This window comes from Quercus lobata, chromosome 5 (genome assembly GCF_001633185.2).
Source record: "Quercus lobata isolate SW786 chromosome 5, ValleyOak3.0 Primary Assembly, whole genome shotgun sequence".
Taxonomy (NCBI): domain Eukaryota; kingdom Viridiplantae; phylum Streptophyta; class Magnoliopsida; order Fagales; family Fagaceae; genus Quercus; species Quercus lobata.
In genome coordinates, this window is record NC_044908.1 from 79,840,049 (window position 1) to 79,850,105 (window position 10,057).

The following is a 10,057-nucleotide window of genomic DNA, read 5'->3' on the forward strand; positions in this document are numbered from 1 at the left end:
GTTTTTTCTGCAATAAAGATTGAAGTTTATCAAAAAAAAAAAAAAAAATCATGACTTGAATCAAAGCATGTCAATTAAGGTCCTAGGTAAACTCTTTCCAGTATAACTCTCTGAAATCTCAATGTATACCCCTCTCCTATACATACAAAACATACCGAATAGAGAAGTCTTTACATTCAGTAATTCTTGTTCATTTCCTCTATTCTTTTCTATATTCACCATAATATATTTAAAATAGTTTGTTAAAGAGAGATAAATCTTCGAAATTGTACCAACAGAAAATGGTTATATACTTTAGTTCTTAGATTGAATGTTTGACCAGGGACTCAAGCTGGAAATTAAAGGGGAACAGATGAATTTGTATTGATACCATATGAAAAAAAAAAAAAAAAACTGGAATACGGAAATACAGAAATATTTCAGTTAAATTGTGTAAGATAAAATTCAATAAATTCTACTGCTTCTCTAATAAAAAGTTCATGTGCAGTGATTTAGAATATTCATTCAGTTCAATTAAATAACCACGACATGATTATGTTCAACACGTGCTACCTATCGACCTTGAGCCACTGTAATAGTAACGTTGTTAACAGAGCATATATTTTGGCTGCTTTGAGAATACTTTGTATCTAAGTCCATCTGCCTTTCCGTGTATGCTGGTTTCTTTGGACGAGGCAGATCGACAATTTCACTTTTAAGCATAGAAACAAAAACAGATGCAGTCGGCCTATCTTTAGCAAGTTCTTGCACACACAACAGCCCGACATGTATGCATCTAAACATTTCCATTTCAAAGCATGGTTCATATATCATCGGGTCTATTAATGCTACAATGTTGTCTGCATTCCACAATTTCCATGCCTGGAAAATGAAAAAAAGATAGGAATTGTTTGCACAAATACCGAAACTTACTGAAAGAAAAACAGAGCAATGGAGGTTTTCAAAAGTGAGGCAATAAGATGACTTACTAGTCCTAAAAGGGTCAGGGACTGCTCTTCATCATAAAAGCAAGTAATTCTTCTTCCACTAACTATCTCTAGTAACAACACTCCAAAACTGAAGACATCTGATTTCTCTGAAAATCTCCCTTCTATTGCATATTCAGGGGACATATAACCACTGAATTCCAACAATAAAACACATCCAGATCTTATCATCTCATATGTTAGTATTGCTAACAAATTAAATTTAACAAATCAAGTGTACTTACTAAGTTCCGACGACCTTTTTAGTATCACCCTGGTCTTCATTACCTCTAAAAATCCTGGCCGTACCAAAATCTGATATTTTTGGATTTAGTTCTTTATCCAACAAGATGTTACTTGCCTTTAGATCTCTATGAATAATTCTTAATCTGGAATCCCTATGAAGGTATAGCAAACCTCGACCAATTCCTTCAACAATGTTGAAGCGTTTTGTCCAATCTAGCAATTCATTTTTGTGTGGATCTAATGAATTTAATCAAAATGAAACAGGAGAAAGAACGTGAGAATTAAACTTACAAGATGAATGAATATGAAGTTTGCAAAAGTTTATTTGGTAAAATTCATTAGAAAATTATGTTTCAACTGAAATACCACAGCAAAGAATATTGTTCCATTATCTCATAACACAGTGACAAAATATTTCTGTTAAAAATGTAACATCTAATTTGAGTCAAGGCACAAATCTGTTATATAACTCTAGTCCAGGTTCATTGTTTCTAATCGATGCTACATAGAATCTAAGTAATGTAATTATAATCTTATTTGGAGTGCAAACAAAGAAATCATAATTTAAGTATTGTAACATAGTTTACTTACTGTTAGTTTAGAATTGAGTCTACTATAAATATTCTTTAATGGGTTCGCTGTAATACATAGAGTTTAATAACAGAGATTTAGCCATCAAGAGCTTCTGTTGTGGATGTTAGTCTCTAAGGCTAAACCACGATAACTCCAGATTTACTAATACCGTGTAAAAAGAGAGCAAAATTAAATTGATATATATTAGAAAATATGAAAAGGACAAATAAAGAAAGAAAGAGAAAAAGAAAGAACAAAGGGAATTAACATGGTGCACGTACTATAGTAGGATTAGGAGTACTGTACAAGGACTCTGAGTAGGATTGGATATAATAAACTCGTATTAGAGGTTTATAATAGACTTGTGCCTAGGATTAGTCCTTGACATCTTTAGCAATTTCTATGCACGAAATTATAAAATTAAAAAATAAAAAGGTGAAATATTCTTGTATAAAAAAAGGGAATCAAAATTAACTAACCGAATAGAAATGCATCCAGACTTTTGTTTGGCATGTATTCATAGATCAACATCCTCTCTTCTCCTTCAACACAGCAACCAAGGAGCTTTACAAGATTCCGATGTTGGAGTTTAGATATTACCACCACCTCATTCATAAATTCTTCTAAGCCTTGTCTAGAGGTTTTGGAAAGTCTTTTTACAGCAATTTCTTGTCCATCTATTAATTTTCCCTGTGAATAAAACTCAAATAATCAACTACATATTCAAATTATTAACTACATAATTAACTACATATTCAAATAATTTACCATTACCCTATATACAGGACCAAATCCACCCTGGCCAAGCTTGTTAGATTGATGGAAGTTGTTTGTTGCACTCGCCAGCTTCTCAAAATCAAATAGTGGTAGCTCCTGGACTTTAACTTGGTTCAGATTGTCTCCATGCATGTTTTCACTTGGAAATTGTTTATGTGCTTCTCCTCTGTTGAATAATAAAATCCCATTTTCTCTGTTTCTCCTTGCTGATTTTTACTACATTGTGAGTAATTTACTAATATATAGAAACATTTCCAGTCCATTGTGTTGTTACTTATAGTGGAAATATTACCTTTATGTTTAGCCATCCACCTCCACAATATGAATATGCAGACTGAAGTAAAAACTGTTCCTATGATCACGGTGATTATGACTATTTTTATCACATCTCCCTCTGTATCTGTAAATCATAAAAAAGTATTAACTCCGCAATACCTAACAACTGGACCAGCAGTACAAAACAACTCACCAAGTTCTGAATAGGCAACACGAATATAAAGATCAACTCCACCGCTGGAGAATTTTTGTGTGTCAATTAAGTTTCTAGTCCATGACATACAACCCGTGCCAATATCATATGCATAAGCTATACAAGAACAATTCTCTAAACACTGCTGTCTGCAATAGTCTTCATGAGCAGGTGACGAATCTGTGAGGTCTGGCACCTTCATCATTTTCAGTTTCAAAAACCCATCCGTTTTGCCGGCTTCACCACCAGTACTGTTCACCCTCTCACACTGCAATGGTGTCCTCCTCACACATCCACTAGTCCAATTTCCGCTACGCCATTCGTCTGTGTTCTTTGGCTCAAACCCAGGTAAACAGCTACAAATTGGCGAACTTTGTGAGTTACAGCTTCCAAATTCCCCACACGTACCATAAACATCACACTCACTCTGCACAGCATTCCACACAATCCCCCAATTATTTTTCTCATAATCCCAATATCTTTCCACTATATCTCCTTCGGTAGTCAGGACATAATGAAACAAAGAATCGGTCACATAAGAACAACTGAAAGAATATGTTCCATCTTGATCCACTACGAGACTAAATCCATCGTGAAACACCGTATCTGTTTCTGGTGTTCCAATAAAGATCCTAGTGTTCCATGGACCACTGCGCCAATGGGGGCTACCCTCTTTCCAAATAAATATTTGAGGAAGACTTTGAGGTTGGATACCACAAGAGAAGCTTCCAATGGATGGATCAGAGTGGCTTTTCCATGATGTGAACTGCACTTTCTCACCTGTTCTTACATTGGTACTAAATTTCATTGTTTGCAAGAGTGTATCAGAAGGTTTTTGGAAACTCTCCCATAATTTTGTCCCTGTAGTTTTTTCTCGCAAGACTAGGTTCCCCGAATCTGAAAGCTGGGCACTTGAATTGACAACAGAGTTCGTAACATTTGATGACCAAAGAATCTCCTTTCGTCCATTTAATAGTACAAGATTTCCATCCTCAGATATAGTAAGAACCCCAGAAGAATCCTTGAGGGGTTTATCTCTGTTAGCTACCCATTGGGCAGGTAAAACAGATTTTTTATTAAACCATATACCGAGGTACCGATTGGTAGAATTTACCGGGCTGAAGAATCCCAGTTTGAAAGCACTCCCATTGGAGATAATGTAGTTAGGATCTTTGATGGGTTGAAAAGATGTGATGGTGTCTGTGGCAGAGCCAGAATCCAAACAAAAACAATATAGTAAGACTAGAAGAACTGACATTCTTGTATTTCGAACAGGAGTCCTACAACTTGTTCAATGATTCTGGTTTGTGTAAATTTGTGGGGATGCCCCAACTCATTCAACCGTTGTTTATAGATGCCTATCCCCCATGTTTGGTAGACAAACGAACGGGTTTTCTATAACCACAGCCGTTGGATGATTCTGGTTTGTACAATTCCCCCACATACATAATGTACAATAATTCTTGGTTGGTGAGAATGATGATTTTGAATATCGGAAGAATTAAATGCCTCTTTTCCCACGTATGTTGTACAAAGATTCTGGTTTGTGACTCGTGCGAATCATGATGTTGTTGGATGCTATTGCTTCTTTGAAATCTCTCGTAAGAGCCGCCCCTATTGACTAAAAATTTGGACTTTCTTTTTTCGTTTTTCTTTCTTATATTCAAGGTGCATCGGACTCAAATCCAGGATAACATATATTTTGTATCAAATTCAGAATAGTGTGTGAATAACCACTTAAAAGTTTTATATATTATCTCAGTTATATTTTTTATGAACAAAGTTCACCTTCAAAGAAAATTCATCTAATCCATTGCATGGCCATTATTAAAACTATTCACTTATTCTTTTGTTATGCTAAATACTAATCTTTGATCGAAGAAATAACATCACAATCTCACTAAAGAAAATCCATAGTTACTTCATGGGTGTGTTTTCTAATAATTTTTGTTATGTGGTAGTGCAATAGATATTTTAAGGAGTAGATGTCAATGATAGTTATAAATCAAATACTAAATAGTAGAAATTATTATGATTGATAAGTCCCAACCAGCTTAAAGAATGTTTTAAAGTCATGGTGCATTATTGAATATTTTAATATTATTATTAATTTTTTTTTTGAGAAGGAATATTTAAATTGAATATTGTAAAAAATAGATGAAAAGTAAAATACGAAAAAGAATAATGATGTGGCCGATGAAATATTGGCTCAATAGGAGCATAGCAATATTAAATGCTCCACTTTCCTTTCATTTTTTCTATATAGTACTGGTCACAATCACACGTGATGCATGAGAATATATAACTATTTTATAATGAGGTGTAATATATAAAAAAAAACAACAATTGCTTCAAGTAATTTTTTTTTTTTTTTAACGACTTCTACAAGTACCTTTTTTATATTTTAACTCTACAAATATATCATTCTATTGGTGTGTTTGATTAATATTTTTTTGAGGCAATCCATATTCTTTTAACTTCTATTGTAGTGTTTTATATTTTCCTAATATATAACTAAACTTTATAAGTTTCAAATTTATTTTTCAAATTTCACATCTCTTAAGAAATAAAGAGATTATCATGAAAATCAAAATTCATCACAAAATTACAATGTTATCTTAACCAAAATTAAAATGAAACCAAAAGAATAAAAGATAGACTTTATATCAATTTATTACTCAAGAAATTGTTAGGCACATTCAAATTCATGGCCATGTAGATTGTGTTTTGTTATAAACTCAAATTCTTATTTTCATTAAAATTAAGTAATAACCCAATCCAAAATCCAACAAAACATTAAGAGGGAGAGAGAAGACTTTGTGATGAGGAATTAAAAATACACAACACCAAACACATATAAAAAGAAATTAAAAAAAACTATCAAGCTAAATTAGAGTTATAATAAAGAACAAAAATCAAGCAAAAAAAAGTAAAAATAAATAAATATATATATATATATATAGAGAGAGAGAGAGAGAGAGAGAGAGAGAGAGAGAGAGAGAGAGAGAGTACTCACATTTTATGTGTGGAAAAAACATGGATTGAATGAGAGAAATTATACCAAATTTATACAAAATATATATAGGGAGAAGAATAGTCAAAATATAAAAAGATGAAAGGATGAATGCAACAGTAAATTAGACAGTAGTGGGGAGATAAGAGCATCTCCAATAGTCACTTCAAATTTTTGTACTGTTTGAAGAGTGAACAGTTCATTTTATCTTTTGCCTACTTACTTTTTCAAATATACTCCCAACAGATTCTCTATCCTTTCTCTATCCCATTTAAATATTATTTCTTCATTCTTTCTTTAATATATATATTTTTTCAATCTTCCTTCATTCAGCATAATTTTCAAATTCTCAACAACTATATTTTTTAAATCTCCCAATGGTAATATTTTTAAATTTTCCAATGATATTTTTTTTAACAAATCTAGTGGAGCACTTGTGGCAATTATATAATGAGTTGTAGAATCATCTAATTTTAATGAGAAGTGCTACGTTTTAAACATTTTGCAATACTTTCATAACAAATCATATGTGATAAGTTGTTACTGATTTTAACAACTCATTACTTAAGATTTATTATGAAAATATTGAGGTAAATTTCTCAATTTTAATTTCTTATTCTTTATTTTCATTTTCCCTTATCTCTTTGATTTATTTTTCATCCACACGTTTCTTTATTTTTTTTCCACTTTTTTTCTCCTCCACACACGTATTTTTTCCCTTCTCTCTATCTTCACTTTTCTTTTTTCTTTTCTTCTCTACCACTCCAGAATAGACTAGATGCTCTCTCTTTCTTTCTCTCTCTCTCTCACACACACACAAAGATCACCGGCGGATGACAAAGGCTAGAGAGAGAACATTTTAAATCGGCATTCATGCATGCTTGTCCTCTCTCTACTGCTGTTCAGATGGGTCAAGTTTGCCTTTTTTTTTTCTTTTTTTTTTTAATGATTGGTTTTAAAATTGTGATTTGAGTTTGTACTTTGATTGAGATTGAGTTTAAAGATGTTTGAGAGAGAAAAGATCTGGAATGGTTTTGTTGTTACCGTTGTGAATATTGAGTAAAAATTAAATATTTTAATTGGTGTTGAATTTTTTATTTGAATTAATTCTTTTGCTCATGAACAGTAAGTCATCATACCAAGAGAGTGACTGTTGGAGCATCATTTTGTTGCTTTACTCTCCAAATTTTGGGTTTAGAGAGTTTGTTGGAGATGCTCTAAAGAGGCAAAGAGGGAGGAGAAAGGTTTGAAAAATTGTAACAGTAGGTATGGATTAATAAGGAAATGAAGAGTATTTTTTTTTAGAATACGGAGAAGAAATTTTTTTTTTATTATTTTTTTTATACAAAATAGAATTCTACTCTAGTCTAATCTAAGTGTATATGTGTGTGAAACTCCCTCCTGAAGACTTGAACCCCGACCCTTGCCCCCCGAACCCCAACCCTTGCCCCAACACTCCACAAGCACTTATATTTGTGGAGTGACCATTGCACCAATAGTATGCGGTGGTGAGAAGAAAAGTTTTAAAAATAGAAAGAAGAGTTCAAAATAAGTGGATGGTGTGGCACAATGGTAGAGTTGCAAAATTAATTTCTGGGTCTCCATTTTTGTATATTACTAGTAAGTTGCCCGTATGATGTATGGATAATTTTGTGATATTTTATGTAAAACAGTTTTGACGAATGTTGTACATATATTATAAGGAAAAAGTAAACTAAATTAGAGTAAAGAAACATTTTTGGCCTGCACATTTGTAGCCTTTTCAAGGTAAGATTGAATTTTTAAAAAAATCATGAAACCAAAAATAAATGAAAAAGAGTAAAAGGACCATGAAAATTAACTAATTTGTGTTGTGTTCAAAGATTGCATACCATGAAATGAAATTATACCCAACTCTCTCATGTCTTCTACTCATCAATAATGCAATATTAAGACAATGCAGGCAAGTGCATATGCATGTGTCTAATGGATCATTTAAAACCATGGTAGAATATAGTTTTATATTGCGCACTAAATATTCTCTCTACTTATATACCCAAAATAAAACCTATCCAACTAAATTACCAAAACCTAAATCATATTTAAGCCTCTAATTTAAGAGGAAAAAAGAAAAAAAAAAATTACCCGTAGGAGTTGCAGTGGCTTGATGGAGGTGGGAGGCCAGTATGACGGAGGTGACGGTCCCTCGGATTCCTCCTTCTATCTCTTACAAATGCTTTCTCAATCTCAGATATTTTATTTTGGTAATAGTGAAACAATGCGTCAAATTTAACAATTTACAACATTTTCATGTCTCTCTATCTCTCCCTAAGGTCTTATCTGGTTAGTTATTACTATTAGTCCATAATTTTATTTTATTTTTGCCTTTTTTTTAATACTAAAACAGTGGGTATGTTAAAAGACATGAAGAAAAGAGAAATGTGTGGTGTAAAAAAAAACTAAAGCGCGACATGGCAAAACCTCATGTACTCCCATATAAGATCTCTGCTTATATATATATATATATATATATATATATATATTGATTATGTAGATAGATATAGATTGGCATATGGATATAAATATAGTGTTCTCTATTGTAAGTTACATTTAGGTTTAAGAATGTGTAAAGTCATGGCAGTGAAAAGTGAAGGTCCTATCATGATTGTTAATTGCAATTAGTTTTGAGAATGTATAACGCTTCGTTTATTTCGATAGAAAACCTTGTGTAAAGATAGTTTTCCGTATTTTCCAGTGTTTGGTAGCATAAAAAAAAAGATGAGTCAAAGGAAAACTATCTTTGGTTAACATAAAAAGTATGATTTATTTTTAGACATTGTTTTCCAATAATTTTTTTTGGAAAACAACTCTATCTCACAACAAGCTAAATAAGAGAAGTTAGTAGATTGTTTTTCAACTCATTTAAAGTTGCTACCAAACATTGGAAAATGAGATAGTTTTATAGAAAATAATTTTTGAAAAATGACTCATTTTCTAGAAGACATCATTGCTGAAACAAACAGAGCGTAAAGGCATAATGCATTGTTGCAAACATTAATATTTATATTTTTTAGAAAAAGTTTACCCAAACACTTGTAACGTGTATTCATAGACACGCTCAATAAGAATCCTTGTAATGTGTATTCATAGACACACTCAGCATCTGAACACCATCCGCCCTAGGAAGGACCATTTTTTTTCATCTTTCACCTTCCTCCATAATGCATCCTCTTCTTCACATACCTACACAAACATTGACAATAAAAGCTTGGTTAAAACTAATGGTGAAAATAATACTTTGTGATTGTGTTTTCAAGCAATATATAGCCATAAGCCTCCATCAAATGATACTACAAAAACAAAAATGAATAAGGAAGACATATGAAGTGAAATGCATCAAGAATGAAATTTGGATAGACATAAAATGCATGATTTTTTTTTTTTTTTTTGAGAGAGAGTTTCAACTTATGGTGTCCGCTTTTGATGATAGTTCTTTATCATCAAACCAAGAGTCCAAGACACCTATCGGTTTTTGGTGTAAGTAGGGATTAAACCCTAAATCTCTTATTCAACCATCAGAGACTTTACTAGTTAAGCTAACTAGAACCCACATAAAATGCATGATTATGGTTATGGACCTTATGGCTTAGACATTTTCTTTTTTCCCAATTCCATTAAAAAAGAAATTGGTAATTGTCATTTATTGTCTCACTCTCCTAATTAATTTATCACTAAAATCACAAGTGCATACTTCTCTCCTCACACAAATACACAAGCAAAGACAAATTATGATGCTACTACCGAGTGTCCTAACTCCTAACTATTGCATACATTTTCTTTTAAATAATTCAATTGTTATTATGAGTGAACAGATTTAAACCTTAGTTCTTATAAAAGAGAAAGTTGAACCCACTAAACTAAAAGATTTTTGGCGTGTTATACACACCTTATCTTCTTTTTTTCTTTTTTTTACCAAGTAAATATACTCCTTGGTAAGTAAGAAAGTATAATTCTCTTATAAGATTTATATAACAA

General features: G+C 32.1%; 1 protein-coding gene across 1 annotated transcript; it reads right to left on the reverse strand.

Annotated features, from left to right (window-relative positions):
• Positions 1 to 407: 407 nt before the first annotated feature.
• On the reverse strand, positions 408 to 4,453 carry LOC115988804 (G-type lectin S-receptor-like serine/threonine-protein kinase At1g11330). The gene is made up of 7 exons (XM_031112417.1): positions 3,031 to 4,453; positions 2,854 to 2,961; positions 2,559 to 2,767; positions 2,264 to 2,474; positions 1,211 to 1,448; positions 969 to 1,119; positions 408 to 861 (listed from the first exon to the last, which is right to left on the reverse strand). Exons 1-7 carry the CDS (start codon positions 4,286 to 4,288, stop codon positions 553 to 555), a joined length of 2,484 nt encoding a protein of 827 aa, XP_030968277.1. The 5' UTR covers positions 4,289 to 4,453; the 3' UTR covers positions 408 to 552.
• Positions 4,454 to 10,057: the final 5,604 nt, after the last annotated feature.

Excerpts from the sequence above, each read along its gene's own strand:
- LOC115988804 (XM_031112417.1), bottom strand. The coding sequence starts at position 4,288 with ATGTCAGTTCTTCTAGTCTTACTATATTGTTTTTGTTTGGATTCTGGC. Across the intron at positions 2,768-2,853 it reads GTGGATGGCTAAACATAAAG|CAAGGAGAAACAGAGAAAAT; the intron begins GTAATATTTCCA and ends AGTAAAAATCAG. Across the intron at positions 2,475-2,558 it reads GATTTGGTCCTGTATATAGG|GGAAAATTAATAGATGGACA; the intron begins GTAATGGTAAAT and ends TTTTATTCACAG.